We start from the raw sequence: 16,366 nt of genomic DNA, 5'->3' as shown, positions 1-16,366 counted from the left end.
TTTGTCGCTACATCTACAAGTGCAAGTTAAAACTTTACCATGCAAAGTGAAAGCCATACATCAACAACATCCAGAAACTCCGCCACCTTCTCTGGGCCTGAGCTCATTTGAAATGGACAGACACAAAGTGGAAAAGTGTGCTGTGGTCTGATGAGTCCACATTTCAAATTCTGTTTGGAAATCATGGATGTTGTGTCCTCTGGACAAAAGAAGAAAAAGACCATCTAGATTGTTACCAGCGCTAAATTCAAAAGCCAGCATCTGTGATGGTATGGGGGTATGTTAGCGCCCATGGCATGGACAACTTACACATCTGTGATGGCACCATCAATGCTGAATGGTACATCCAGGTTTTGGAGCAACACATGCTGCCATCCAAGCAACGTCTTTTTCAGAGACGTCCCTGCTTATTTCAGCAAGACAATGCCAAGCCATATTCTGCACGTGTTACAACAGCGTGGCTTCATAGTAAAAGAGTGCGGGTACTAGACTCGCCTGCCTGCAGGCCAGACCTGTTGCCCAATGAAAATGTGTGGCGCATTATGAAGCGCAAAATATGACAACAGAGACCCTGACTGTTGAACAACTGAAGCTGTACATCAAGCAAGAATGGGAAAGAATTCCACCTACAAAGCTTTAACAATTGGTGTCCTCAGTTCCCAAACGCTTGTGTTGTTAGTGTGTTGAGGTAGAGTGTTGTTAGAAGGAAAGGTGATAACGTACCACTGTCGCAGCTTTTTTGAAACGTGTTACAGGTATCCATTTCAAAATGAGCAAATATTTGCACAAAAACAATAAAATTTATCAATTTGAACATTAAATATCTTGTCTTTGTGGTGTATTCAATTGAATATAGGTTGAAGAGGATTTGCAAATCATTGTATTCTGTTTTTATTTACATTTTACACAACGTCCCAACTTCATTGGAATTGGGACAGATGGTACTGGCTATTCCTTTTAAAACCCTGTTGCTTAAACTGTAATTTCCACTTTTTTTAACAATCATTGTATTCTGTTTTTATTTACATTTTAAACAAACTCCCAACTTCATTGAAATTGTATATATATATATATATAGCTGCAAAAGAAAAGCAAACAAAGTCAAAGGCGATGTTACAGGAATGACAGTTACACTGAATGCTATAAAAAGACAAAGCCTGTTGTTAGTGCAGTCAAACAAGCACCCGCAGTCCTGCTCCTGTCTCGCACTGAAACCATTAGTCACAATGATTTCTCTTCCAGCTGTCCTGGTGTTTGCTTGAACCGGCCTTGCAGGCAGGTTGAGCCTCATTTGAATTCTCCCTCCACTTTATTAAGCCGCTGCTGGATCATTAGTATCTCATACAGCAGATGCAGATGTGTTCCTCAGGTAGAGTTCAAATGCAAATCTGAATGGAAATTAATCACACCATGAAAATAACACGCTTCATGGCTTATATGAAGCCAGTGTTTTGCCTTTTGGAACAACTATCCCATTCACCTTGTCAACAGCAGTGACAGCCAGTGCGCTAATCTTATTTGTGCACATGGAAGCTGTAATCTCATTTTTTTTTTACTCACACCTGGCCTTGTGTGATAATAGTTCGATTAGAATGAATGAACTTTGCAACTTAGCCATATCTAATGAATTAAACAACTCTTTAAAGCGCTGCGTGTGTAATTGCTAAGTGCAATGTGAACGGTGCAGGATAAGAGCGGCGGCGTGGCAGATAAACAGCAGATGTGTGCGTTCAAGGAGGCTTTTGTGTTTGCATTTGCGTTGGAGTTTGTGTGTTAGCGACGTGGCAGAGCCTCACGCGGATATGAAAATCATGCAGCGCTATTTCACCCTCTTCTAAATGCCACCTATGATTGTTCACAGATAAGCCGGTTTCACTGCGACTAATTTGCATGAGGAGATTGGCAGGAAAAACGGTTTGAAATGCCACTCTCCTTCCTTCTGTGGCAAATGACGACTTGCAGATGCCTGTTTGGCGGGCTAATAAGAGGCCTTTAGTGGTAGGACTGAAACTAGAGCAATCACACAATGTGAGAAAGTTGAGTCAATCTACACCACAACCAGCGTTTAGTCATCATCCATCATGCCGCGCTGAAGCATTGACAGCACAGTCGTTTATAGCATCTTCTCTCCTTTCAGTTCATCAGAAAACTGCTCAGAGCATCGTTTTAAATAATCAGCCAACTGCACGCAAAGGCCAGTCCTGATGCAACGCCAGTAAGATGAGATCAACTGCCTGTTTAAAAGGGGGGAGAGAAAAAAAGGTTTTTTTTTTATGAGGGACACATTGTGGTTACAATGAAAGCAAGTCAACGGAAATCAGTCATGGCGGACTGTCACCGCAGTCAGGATGCAGCCAGTGAAAGCACAGCCAAGCCGCATATCGTGGGTCAGGAGAACACACTCTACTGACAGCTGCAAGCACTTAGTCATCTGCCAAGAACAGACAGGGAGGGAAAACCACGATTCAGCCCAATTTAGCTATAATGAGCCTACACAACAATGGTCTTCAATATTTTCAGTTAAAAATAAATAAATAAATCAGCCCCGTCTTATTTTCATTGTCAGACGTCAACGCTGAGGCGTAACCACAACAAGAAGAAACAAATTTTTACAACCAAAGCTCAAAGTGACAACTTGGATTTGAGGGAATCAAACAGACTTCAGTTCTCCGCTTCAGTAAATCACAACAGGTTGATTTCAATAACACCTGTGGAAACAGAAAATACAGAAAATCTCATCCAGATCATCACATTTCTTCACCCTTATCAAGGAGATGTTCCCTTTTCTGAGAAGTTTGGATTCACTAAATCACCATGAACAGGTTCAGTGTCCAAGTTTACATCTGGCCAGATTTCAAGGAACAGACTATTTTGTGAGAGTTTGTGAGCAGTCTGGCTGGAGGACTCGCAGACAAGGACACAACTGGTGATCCAAATGAAAGGACAGAATTTTATGACACCAGACCCTGAAAGTTGCTAGGGACTCTATTGGGATCACCAAGGACAATAGTAGGAGGTGTTTCATATCTGAAAGCACTCGTATTGTCCATAGGATTCACTATGCATATCTTGATGAAAATTCCTGGCTGTACAGGGAGCTGAGAAAGCGGGCTGTGGATGCGCTGCAAATAGACAAGGTCGCGATTGTCAGATGATTCTGTGATGAGATGACTCACCATCTGTGGTCTGGTGACTCTCAGCCTGCTTAGAGATTAATCAAAGCACAAAATTCGTCAGAATCTACATCCCGTACCACCACAGTTTTGGTGGGTGACAGCTCAGTCCTGATAGGTGCCCCCACTGTACTGTCCAATTAGTCCGCTATTGAGTAGTTGTATAAGGCTGATCCTCCTGTTGGAATGTTAGACATCTCCAGTGAAAGGGTTCTTGTGGCTGATTCTGAAAGGGACATGCTCTGATGCTTCTCCATGGATGAGGTTGTTGAGTGGGATTTTTTTTTTTTTTTTGGGAACATTCATTAGAAAGAACGTCAGCATTTTGGTTTTCTTGATGTTGACAGAAAAACAAACATTTCATGTCTGCAGGAAAAAGTCCATGATGGCTTGGAGACCCTCAGGCATGGTGGCAGGGGCAGCATTGTCATCGGCGTATATTGGAGTTCCATGACGGCAGTTGTGAACATTTTGTTCTTTGCTTTGAGACAATGGAGATTGAAGAAGCTGCCATATAACTTTAGTAATACCTTTGTGCTTCTACAATTTTACAGGCTCCAGGGAAGTGCAAAGGATTACCAAAGTGTGTCAAAGTTTTGATGGAGAAAAGGAATTTTCAAATATTTTGGAAATCTCACCACGGTGAAAATAAGACTACAATGATTAGAGAATAACCTGGTGTCGCCGACTGAACGGCCCCCGCAAAAATCGGTCCACCCTGTCACTGCGCATGCGTCATTAGCCACGGTTCACGGATTATCACCTTGTTTCTGCTTAAAACTGCACTCCACTCATCATCTATCTCAGCGACAGATGTCTGAAGCTTTTGTACAACAATCGTTTCCAATAAACTCAGCATTATTTCATCATAAAAGACGGAGGAAGCGATCAGAGCGCTGTGGCTACGCGAGCTGCTAGCTGATGCATTCACTGCGCGTCAGCCATTTCAAAGCGTCACCAAGTTTCGCCTCGTTTCTGCTTAAAACTGACTTTAGAATGTAAGAGGTTTTACCTTGTCATCTGATGGTTAATAATCCCATTAATCCATGTGATCGCTTTGGGTAAAGAAACTCTTAGATGAGAGGCTCAGCTCAGAAACCATGCATGCGCAGTGGAGGCAGGGCAGACCAATTTTTTTTAGGGGCGGACCGTTCAGTCTTCATCATCGACAGCCTTCCAGACCCTCTAAGGTTTTCCAAGGTTTGAAACAATGACTTTCCACAGTGCATATGCATATAAGTAAGAAGTGAGCTTTAGTGTCTTCAACTAATTAGTGTTGGAAAAGAAATGTTTGGACATTTAAAAAAAAAAAAAACTTTTTTCAAAATTGTAGTACCTGAAACATTTGCACAGTGACGATTTCAATGGATGGACACACAGATCTGCACACATATGCTGGGCCAATTTAAAGGCCCTCTCCGTGTCCTCAGGGACAGAGCAGGATTACAATCCAGGTTGGTCAGATGTTGACCCTTTGGATGGCCTGGACGTAAACCAGAGCACACACACAACAGACAGAAGGGACCACGTGCACTTACGAATCGGACAACTTTGTCAGGTCACATACGTGTAAACAGATGAAAACCAAACTCTTTTCATGTACACTCAGGTACCTCTGTGACCTGACACATTTAGTAGCTGGCAGGCAGCGAGTGCCCTGACTTATGAAGATGTAATATTTGCATAACGACCCAGTTTACTCTTTGCAACCAATTAGCTTTAGATGTCTTAATGAATGCAGAAAGCGTTATAATTCATAGCTGTGTCCAATACGTGTTTCAGCAAGCCCTTTAAGTCAGTAAATAGTCACAGCAATTTAAACCACCATCATACTTCACATGGCTCTTAAAGCCACCTCGAGTCCTTCTGGATATTTATATGTTCATATCTGTTTCAACTTGTATCCATTTTTCACAGCTGGATTGTGTCTGAGTCACACAAGCAGGCAGAGGCTGTGAACATTCAGCTCCATCCAAAGTACTTATGAGGAGATGGTCATAAAACAGCTTGTACTGCTAAGGTCCCATGTCCATATAGTCCACAAATGCTTCATTCTAGTGGTTTCAGTGGGGTTAAAAAGGCCTGCATATGGAATTTGTTATGACAACAATAAACTATTAACCAGCTTATAATGCACAGTGATTAAAAAAAAAAGTACTCACTCTCAGAAAGAACCAAGTTTGTCAAATAAGCTATATGATGGGCTTTTTTTTCTGATGGAGTTTAAGTGTAATCAGCAAAATGGAGTAGGTTGCATGCGGCCACATACACCGTGTTATGTGGACCAATTAAAAAAAAAAAGACGCTGGCACGCATGCGGTTCCACTAGATGGACAAGAGGCCTAACAAGTCTGGGAGCATGTAGTGGTATCGCCCTAGGCCCTGGATTGCAACCACCCAGGTATAGACATTTGGTTCACCCCTACCTCTCAAAAGCAAACATCTGTCTGCCACAGCAAGGTGAAACAAAGGTGCCCAGTCCCCTTGGCCTTCCAGCCACTGGGGTCCTCAACATTTAGTTACCTGCATGCTGGATCATGCCTAGAGAAATACACCACATGGCCAAAATGTTATAGCCAAAACTGATGCTAGGGCATTCAAGAGGTACTCTTCACCTAAGTAACCACTCGTTTGACACAAAGTCATTCTAATGATACCTAATGATCCTCTGAAGAGACCTAGCACCAAAGGTACTGTTGTCTTAGGTCACTGGCTAGTGTCAAAGTCTCTCAACCACAGTGAAACAGGAACCACCAGGACCCTAAAGAATTGAACCTTTGGTCTCCTGCAAAGACATTGCCATACATCTGTCCAGCGACCTCATGACTCCATAAGATCTTCCCAGGTGTCTTTTAACAACAAAGGCAGAGGACCAAGAGACATGAATGTCCCTGCAAAGATATGTGAATGTTTCGACAAGTTAAACACTTATATCACACGCACATACAGTGCATCTGGAAAGTATTCACAGTACTTCACTTTTTTTCACATTTTGTTATGTTACAACCTTATTCCAAAATGGATGAAATTCATTTTTCCCCTCAAAATTCAACTTGCAACATCCCACAATGACGACATGAATAAAGTATTTTTTTTTGCAAATTTATTAAAAATGAAGAAAAAAAAAAAAATCCCATGTACATATAAGTATTGACACCCTTTGATCAATACTGTGTTGATGCACCTTTGGCAGAAATTACAGCCTCGAGTTTTCAGATGCTACAATCTTGGCGCAACTACGTATCTTTGGGCAGTGTTGCCCATTCCTCTGTGCAGCACCTCTCAAGTTCCATCGAGTTTTCAGATGTCTCCAGAGATCTTGACTCAGAATCAGGTCTGGGCTCTGGCTGGGCCAATCAAGGACATTCACAGAGTTGTACTGAAGTCACTCGTACTGAAAGAGGAACCGTCTCCCCAGTCTGAGGTCAAGAGCACTCTGGAGCAGGTTTTCATCCAGGATGTCTCTGTACATTGATGCGTTCATCTTTTCCTCAATCGTGATTAGTCTCCCAGTTTCTGCTATTGAAAAACATCCCCACAGCATGATGCTACCACCACGCTTCACTGTAGGGATGGTGCCTGGTTTCCTCCAAACATGATGCCTGGCATTCACACCAAAGAGTTCAATCTTTGTCTCATCAGACCAGAGAATTTTGTTTATTATGGTCTAAGACTCTTTCAGGTGCCTTTTGGCAAACTCCAAGTGGGCTGCCATGAGCTGTGAGTGGCTTCTATCTGGCCACTACCTTACAGGCCTGATTGGTGGATTGTTGCAGAGATGATTGTCCTTTTGGAAGGTTCTCCTCTCTCCACAGAGGAATGCGGGAGCTCTGACAGAGTGACCGAGTTCTTGGTCACCTCCTTCATTAGGGCTCTTCTCCCCCGATCACTGTTTAAATGGGCAGTCAGCTCTAGGAAGCGCCCTAGTGGATCCAAACTTTTTACATCATCCATTTACTGATGATGGAGTCCACTGTGCTTATTGGGACCTTCAAAGCAGCAGAAATGTTTCTGTACCCTTCCCAGATTTGTGCCTCGAGACAATCCTGTCTGAGGTCTATAGACAATTCCTTTGACCTCATGCTTGGTTTATGTTCTAACATACAACTGTGGGACCTTATATGTAGACAGGTGTATGCCTTTCCAATCATTTGAAATAAGCTGTGAAATTATCTCAAGGATGATCAGTGGAAACAGGATGCACCTGAGCTCAATTTTGAGCTTCATGGGAAAGAAGCTCAAGATGTACCTATATGATTTTAGTTTTTTTTATTTTTAATAAATTTTAAAATTTCAATAACTTCTTCAGATTGTCATTATGGGGTGTGTATAAAATTTTGAGGGGAAAAAATTAATTTGATCCATATTGTAATAAGGCTGTAACATACCAAAATGTGCAAAAAGCACAGAATACTTTCCTGATGTACTGTACATTTGGGAAGGTTGAATCAAGTAAGTTATTCACAGCCTGGATCTTAGTTTTGATCCAGGACAATCGCAAACCCACTCCGTTTATTGATTCTGTGACGGTGTCAGCATTATCGATTGCTGGAGCTGCTGTCATGGACCGCCTGAGAATTTGTACTGCTAACATGCACTACAACGTTATGAACATCATTATCTCAAGCTTGTTTTGGAAATTGCACTCACTCACCCACGCCCCCCCCCCCCCCAAAAAAAAGCTGAAGGACTATCAGCTTCATTCAACTGAAGAGTCAAACTATTGTGATTAGGCTTGCTCCTTTAAAAAAAAAAAAAAAAAAAAAAAAAAAAAAGATCTCAGATGGTCTGATTGTGTATTCAAGTAGAACATTACAAGTCCCTCCAGCAACTTTAATAACATTGATGATAATAATGCAATAATTTTAAGCTTGGAGCTCATGCAGAACATATTCTTATACGGTTATTTAGTTGGATGAACGCTATTGTCTTTAAGCTCATTAGGGCCTACGTGCAATTTTAATTTATGGTTGAAATTAGTGGAATAACTTGCCTGTGAAGGAATTGCAGTGAGAACCCACAAATAAAAGGTGCAGCACATGAAACACAGCCTGGTCAAAAAAAGAAGAGAAAAAAAACAAAAAAAAAAAAAACACCAAGCACTCAGTCTCTCATAGCAGTGAATTTAATGGCCACTGCTTTCTCTGGGCTCTTGACCCTTTCCAAGAGGCTCCACGTTCACTCTCCAGTGCTTTCCAATTGAAACTCAGCCATGCTGCTGCTAGATGAGGTTTCAACCATCTACTCAAAGCTTGGATGAATGTTCCACTACAGGTGCTCATTAGACTGATGATTTGGAGTTGATGTGAGATGGTGAACCTGAGTGCTGACATCTCAGTAAGATCTAGTTTTGCCGTCGTGACAGGTTGAGCACTCTCACAATCCCGATGCGGATCAGTTTGTTGTTCCCTCAGTAATTCGCTGCTTCAGCACAGCCAAGAGTAGCAATAACACAAATAGCAGCATTGGTCCTCATGCCTGTTTTGGCAGACCACCGTCAAAGCAATATAATACTTGGGACTGGACCAAGAGAATGAGACTGAGAACAAACCGCTCGACTGAAGGCCAGAACATTGTGGAGCTTTTCAATCCCTGGAAACTCAGCCAGCTTAGCCCAAAATCAGCCAACCACATTAATTTAATATGGATTTATATACTGGCTGTCTTGTATAACATAATGAAAATCTAATCGAGCATGATCCCCAAAACCCAAATTCACAGAATTAACTGAAAGCAGACTGTCTATGATGGAATGTTTCAACACTTTTGCAACAGACTTTAAGTATCACTTCAAAATAATGTCCACTTCTGTTAACTGTGTTAGGTATTGCTGATCTGTTCTTTAAACAGCTGTGGTTCTGTATTTTCTGCCCTTCCAGGAATGCTGCAAAAAGTGCATTTTCACAGGAAAGGCGGAAAAATTGTCCTTAACTAAACGACTATTGGAGCTTATAAAGGCATTTTTGCAACTCAAGCACAGAGGGGGAAAAAAGACCCTTCGGTTGCTTCCTTGTATTCACTTGGGGTAGCCACAGAACCAATGTGACTCTACATACGGATTTGGTGCAGGTTTTGCACCAGATGCCCTTCCTGACAACTCCACATTCCATGGAGAAATGTGGCAGGGGTGGGGTCTGAACCAGGAACCTTCTGCACTGAAGCCAAGTACTCTAACCACTTGGCCACCACCCCTGCCTCCCTGACAAATTATCAGATCCTCCAGCAGACAGGTAAAATGTCACAATATTGGTACCATTATTTTATTTTCAAATCTGACCTTTTCTGAAGCAGCACATCCAGTGGATATGAGGGCCCACAGTAATGTTCATGAAGGTACTCCTCTGCATGCACATGGAGGCTTGGGGTACATGTTGGGTTTGATTAGACTTCCACTTGATACTCCACAATTAAATGTGTCAAGAAATATCCTTTCCTGAACACTTCTTTTAACACCAGTGCGAATATTTTTTGCAACATTTCCCATGAGAGAGAGAACCCCCCCCCCCCCCCAATCTTACAAAGTACCTGTTAATTTCTAGTCAAAATAAGTAATTACATTTAATATAAAACAGTCACTTCAGTAAAATAGGCACTACTCCTTAAAAATTTGAAGTGAAGGAGTCTTGGAAATATTGAGTCTTATCTGAATTTTAAAACATTGCATTGGGAAATATGTGAATTTTCACATTCCACTGGAAGATTTTTTTTTTTTTTTGTAATATGGATAGGTCATTTTAAAGTGAAGTTAATATTACTAAATTAATATTTTTGTGGAATAAGGACTTCTTATGGTGACATAACAAAAACCTTGTTTCAACTTTCAAAGATATGACAAAGCAAGATATTTCCAAAAGTGTTTCACTTAAGATTTTTAGGATGTATTGTCTAAGAACAAGTACTTGTATCTTACTGAAATTTTCCTGAAGCAATTCTTGTTATATTAAACATATTTTGACTTGAAATTAGAAAAATACACATGGTAAGATTTTGTTTTTACAGTGAAAATGTTTGGACAAAGCACAAGGAATTGCATTTTAAATAATACATATAAAAAGCATTTAAATTAAATCAATGTTCTACGCATTCTTAAATGAAAATGAATGTGTTCTGAGCCGTTTCGATCATGGCTCAACTACATGTTTATATTCTAGTTTTGAAGGGTTCACTATGTTTTTTTTTTGTTGTTGTTGCAAATAAATAAAATTCAGGTGCGTCTCAACTTGACAGGCACTCTGAACAATAAATGCTGCCTCAGCCACGCTGCACTGTGTTTAATGTCTATATTGTAGCGCTGTCCTATGCTGCCATCAAGTGTCAAGAAATGATGCTTGACACATCTATACTGACTTGCTTCAAAAAGATTTTATTCCTGCATTTCCAGTGAAAGCAGGCTGAAGAGTGAAAGAAGCAAATGTCACATATAAAGAAAAAGAAATATCAAAAACAACAGATTATTCAAACAACTTGAATCTCAATACCATACAGATGACAAAACCAAATACCATGACGTCTCCACTTATCAAGTTACTCTGTGTGGCAGTTCACGTTGTGTAACTACGTCACAAACATGCAAACACAATAACGTCAGCAGTCAGACCGCTGACTCAGCATCCATTATTTACTGGATCAAGTTAACATGTTTTTATGGGAACAATAATAACTATTTTACAAAGTCTTTGGTGACCCATGTATATACACTTTTGCATATTTAAAACAAAAAGTGAAGAAAAAAAAACTTAAATATCACTTGTGCTGAACATAAAGTACAGACTATTGCACAACCGCGAGGTGCGGAGTGATCAGCGCAGCAGCTGCTTTCAGGGTTTTCTGCGCCTGCAACAAGGAAGAAAGTCACATTGTGTCCTCTCAGTTCATTCCCAAACAATCAACTGTTTCACAAGTAACCCAGAAAGACGACTTACTTGTTAATTCCTTGATGCTCATAACCAGGACCCATATTTGATCCAGCCTTCATCTCCAAAGCCAAAGAGCACTAAGAAGAATATATAAATTAGGGCTCAAATGTACTCTGAAATGGTGGAGGTTATTAACCTGAAGGATACCAAATTGAATAAGACTGGATTTACGATCAGAAACACAATCTAAGCATTTATTTATTCATTCACTCATAAATGCTAAAAACCTGGTGAATCTGCTGTTATCAATAAATTATAAATAAGTCACAAAGTAAGGCATACAAACAGGTGACAATTAGACAATCATCCACAGCATTGCAACAAGCTTGATGCTGCATGTGTGCTTTTGTGTGTGAGAGATTCTAATTGGCAGAATGAAGACTTCATAATTAGTTTGAAACAGAAATAACTTCAAGATGGATTGAGACATTTAATTTTTTAACAGCTGAAATCACTCAACTGTAAGAATGTTGATGTTTCTCTGACAATGACACATGCCATCATCTTATTTATCTTTTTTTAAACAGGGAGAAAAAAGCTCTTGACTACAGTTTAAATTTAGAGAACATGGTGTATCCATTTAACCCCTTCCAGAGCAGTGAGCTCCAAACATGCCGTGAATGTCCCACACAGAAGACGCAGCTTTTCACTGCAAAGAAAGACTCCACCAGATGAATTCACACCATTTTTGAGTACAGAGGGAGTTCATCACTGAACTCAAAGGGGACCCTTTTGAGAAAAGACTTCAGAGAAACTGAATCTAGCTCCGAACTCCTCAGCGTTGATTTACTCCGAGACGGGGAAACTGAGCTTTCAGTTCCAAAACAGCTGATCTGATTTAGTTTAATCAATTCAGAGCAGGCTCACTCCGAGTGAAGCACTATCATAAGAAAAAGGCAGAGTTAACGGAACTACAATACAAAAATGTTTAAAAACTGTTTCAGAATGAGGTACACTCTACATGCAGTGGCGATGTTGAGAACTACCATTGGCAAAAAACAAAGGCAACACAATGATTCTGTTGGGATACGAGCGCATCCATGATGGGCGAAGCTTGTGATGTATGGGCAGATGAGGTTACCTACAGTGCATCCACAAAGTATTCACATAGCTTCACTTTTTCCACATTTATGTTATAGCCTTATTCCAAAATAGACAAAATTATTTTTTCCCTAAAAGATTCTACACACAACACCCCATGACAACATGAAAGTTTTGTTTGTTTTTTTTAAATGTTGGCAAATTTATTTAAAGCAAGACCAAACAGAGATTGCTGACATCCGCCAAGGGTTGATGAGGACTCAAAAGATAAGTGATTCATATCATGACCCAGACTTGACCTGGATCCGGATTCCTCAACACAATGCAATAATTGCATACTGATCCAGAATGGTCTGATTGAACAGTGTCTTCCTGATCTGGGATTTTCATTGTGATGTCACATCTTTCTGCTGTAGAACCTTCATATCGATCCAGATCACTCCCAAAAAATCCTTAGCCAGAATCCATATCGCCTCCAGTCCAAAATTCTGTGGAGTCTTCCATACCCTAATATCTATCTGTGTTGCAAATTTGGTGAGAAGCTGTGAAATAGTTCTGACGTAATCCTTCAAAGCCTGTAAAAAGTGAAATCTTGATCAAGAATCTGGATCACCTCCAAAATGCAGTGGAGTTTTCCATGGTCTATTATCTGTGGTGAAAATTGTCAAAATCTGTGCAGTAGTTTTGATGTAATCATGCAACAGACAGACAAATAAAAAATAAACACCATTGATTTTATTACATCTTGTCAGACGTAATAAAAAAACTAAGAAATCACACGTACATAAGTATTCACAGCCTTTGCCATGAAGCTCAAAATTGAGCTCAGGCGCATCCTGTTTCCACTGATCATCCCTGAGATGTTTCCACAGCTTAATTGGAGTCCACCTGGGATACATTCAGTTGACTGGAGATGATTTGGAAAGGTCCCACATTTGACAGTGCATGTCAGAGCACAAACCAAGCATGAAGTCAAAGGAATTGTCTGTAGACCTCTGAGACAGGATGGTCTTGAAGCACAAATATGGTGAAGGAAATATTAATGTTGTTTTGAAGGTCCCAATGAGTACAGTGGCCTCTATCATTTGTAAATGGAAGATGTGCTGATCCACCAAGACTCTTCTTAGAGCAGGCCGCCCAACTAAACTGAGTGATCGGGGGAGAGCTCCAGCATTCCTCTGTGGAGAGAGGAGAACCTTCCAAAAGGACAACCATCTCTGCAGCAATCCAACAATCAGGTCTGTATGGTAGAGTGGCCAGATGGAAGCCACTCCTATAGTAAAAGGCTCATGGCAGCCCACCTGGAGTTTGCCAAAAGGCATTTTCTGGTCTGATGAGACATTGACTGAACTCTCTGGTGTGAATGCCAGACATCATGTTTGGAGAAATCCAGGCATCATCCCTACAGTGAAGCTTGGTGGTGGAGGCATCATGCTGTGGGGATGTTTTTCCAGCTGCGGGAACTGGGAGACTAGTCTCAGGTTTCTCAGGTGTGACTAACTTCCCTTTCTGAAACAGCAAACTCACTTTCTCTCATTTCAGGCTTAAACTCAAAACAGGCCCCCGGTGCAGTCAGTGATTGATACAAAAAACATGCACCCTTTTGCAACTTTAACCCTATTCAGGACTTTAGTGAGCATAATATGGAGAAAGCAATTGTCATGGGGTCCAATGGACCACAAAACTCCTGAATAGGGTTACGGCTTCTAAGATTTTTTTAAATATTTAATCCAAAAATAATTTTCTTTGGCACCACTATAATTTTACTCCTCAGCATTTAAATAAGGGATTTATAATACGATATTGCTAATATGATCAAAATAGCTCTGTCCGGAAACAATTTAGAAATTCTCCCCTTGAAGAAGAGAATTTCAGAATTTCAAGTGATTAGATGGCATGACCTGCATTTGGTAGCAGCATAAATGATCACATAGGGGATTCCCCTGATTTGCAAGTGGGATACTGAGAAGGACACTGCGACTGCTAAATGATGTCAAGAAAGGTAGCATGACATCAGCTGGCTGAACAAAATAAATCAAGATGGCAGAAAACACTAATAAATCACTTATTTCTGTATAAATCTTGTGTTTCTCATATACTTTGTAAATGTTAGCTAGCAATAAACACTTCTGAATCTAAAAACAAGCTTCTTTTTTTTTTAAACCATATGTTAGCGTGCACACCTTGGGAACACACGTTATGCAAGTGGGTCAGGTCATAAGTAATGTCAAAACCTTGCGCATGCACACACGCAGTTACTCCTGTAGACAGCTTAAGACGGAAAAGAAAATATTCACTATGGAACTCCCCTGAGGTAAATATGTCGCCATTAGGCGCCCGGAATTCCCCGGGCGCCTAATGGCGACTTCTGCTCCTACCGGCAATTAGGATGGGTTAAATGCAGTAGACACATTTCATTGTGCAGGGAACATGTTCTTCTGTGCATATGACAATAAAATTCCTTTGAATCCTTTGAATGTTCTCTTCATTAAAATGAGCTGTAATTTTGCAACATTTTAACAGTAAACTGACATTATAATGCTTCGATTTTGGTAGAAACTACATTTCCTGTTTTGTGAAATTTTACAGCTTTAATGACACTGATTTCTTGCCTTGTTCTCTGTTGCCATCTGCAGGTCAAAAATGTGAACATCCTGATGTTCACTTTTGACATTTCAAAACCAAATGGGTGCCTTTCATTAGCTTTTTTGTTTGGTTTTTTTTCAGTAAAATTGTGGAGTAAGATATTTTGCGAATACATGGCCAATAATATGGCCATAGACTGGTATCACATTGTGACAAAAACTGATTGAATAATATACAAAAAAGGGTCACTTCTACAAATAAATGTTGTGATAATCTTACTACGATTATCACAAATATTAGGCTGTAAATTATGTAGACATGTGGGAGGATCAGAACAACAAAATGTCCTAACTAGCTGTTGCACAGAAAACGAAGACAACGCTCTCTTAGGCTGGTCACCTCCAGCTTCCAGGGACCTATTACATGACCCCAACACTTACAGTATGTTCTATATTAACACACGTGATAGGAGATCAAATCAGAGATTGATTACAATTTTAATCCTACCCTCTCCTCAATGTTGACCCCGGCACCATCTGTTTGGACACCATCGGTGGGGGTTTCCGAGGATTTCCTCTTGCGGCTTCAAAAGCAAAAATGATGTGTAAAACTGTTAGAACATAATGAAAACATGAGAAAAATGTCAGATTGAGTGTGGACTGCTACCTTGGAATGGTGGTAAGCTCTTGTCTCAATGTCTCTATGTCAGTGAACTGGACAGCCTGACCACCTCCTCGAGTTTTAAGTACCTCACCCTGAAGAAACAAAGACATGTATCACTAACCTTGTCACCCAAATTAAATCTTTTACAAAGGTTTCCCCTATTATAGCATAGAATGGGCAAGATGCGGAGTCATAGCTGGGCTGCACAGCCTGAAATCTCCATAAAGTACAATTTCAAATAGGGGGGGAGCCGAGAGCTACTGCAGATCGTTTCGGTCTTTGGTGTTTTGGCAGGCAGCAAGTGAAATGCACAACTCTGCTGGAGATAATTCATTTTCCCCAAGTGTGAATGTGGGAGATTAGTGATACTGAAACTGAGTGATCCTAGTCTTTGGGTATTCTTTAATTGCTGCAATCAGGGTATCCAATGATTCTGCAAAGATCACAGCATAGTCTGACGTTGAAGTCAGTAAACCTTTCCTTGCAAACAGCACCTACGTTGCTGGTTTCCACAATCCTACACAACACCCAGTCCTTGCAAGCATTGAGCAGTGAAGCACCCAGAACACATCTCAATGGAAAAATATCTCAAATTCTACCTCCACCCCATACACAGTATCTGTGTATAGGCTGGCCACGACGTCCAGTAACTTCTTGGGGATCTCAGTTCCCAGTCTTCCCAGTTCTTGGAGATCCCAGTCTCAGGATGTGTCAGAGAACAGCCCAAACAACTGAACAGTGCGAAAATCATCACAGGCTGCAAAGAGGCACTGCCAATATTCACGCTTGTGTTCTGCAAGTACTTGCAGGGCTACAATGCAGTTGATCATTGACTTCTTGGGCATGATAAGTACCTGAAACTGAATCCTATTATGAATAATCCTTGTAAGTACCTTCCCCAGCAGAGAGAGCACATTAATACCCCTCCAGATGACAATCACACTTTCCTTTTCAGATTGGGACAAGCCCTTCCTTCCAGTCCACAGA

At 40.7% G+C, this 16,366-nt stretch overlaps 1 protein-coding gene across 2 annotated transcripts in view; it reads right to left on the bottom strand.

Moving 5' to 3' along the window:
- Nucleotides 1-10,520: 10,520 nt before the first annotated feature.
- kif23 (kinesin family member 23) overlaps nucleotides 10,521-16,366 on the bottom strand; it is a 47,820-nt gene continuing 41,974 nt past the window's right edge. For both annotated transcript variants that reach the window (XM_034176392.1, XM_034176393.1), the window contains 4 exons: nucleotides 15,383-15,471; nucleotides 15,224-15,299; nucleotides 11,096-11,166; nucleotides 10,521-11,006 (listed from right to left, as the gene is read on the bottom strand). In XM_034176392.1, coding sequence (XP_034032283.1) covers nucleotides 10,991-11,006; nucleotides 11,096-11,166; nucleotides 15,224-15,299; nucleotides 15,383-15,471 — 252 coding nt within the window. In that variant the 3' untranslated portion in view covers nucleotides 10,521-10,990. The remainder of the gene's footprint in view (nucleotides 11,007-11,095; nucleotides 11,167-15,223; nucleotides 15,300-15,382; nucleotides 15,472-16,366) is intronic.

The sequence above is a fragment of the Thalassophryne amazonica genome, chromosome 8 (assembly GCF_902500255.1).
Source record: "Thalassophryne amazonica chromosome 8, fThaAma1.1, whole genome shotgun sequence".
In the NCBI taxonomy this organism is placed as follows: Eukaryota; Metazoa; Chordata; class Actinopteri; order Batrachoidiformes; family Batrachoididae; genus Thalassophryne; species Thalassophryne amazonica.
The sequence above is the reverse complement of the archived record's forward strand: the minus strand, read 5'-3'. Positions and strand labels throughout refer to the sequence as shown.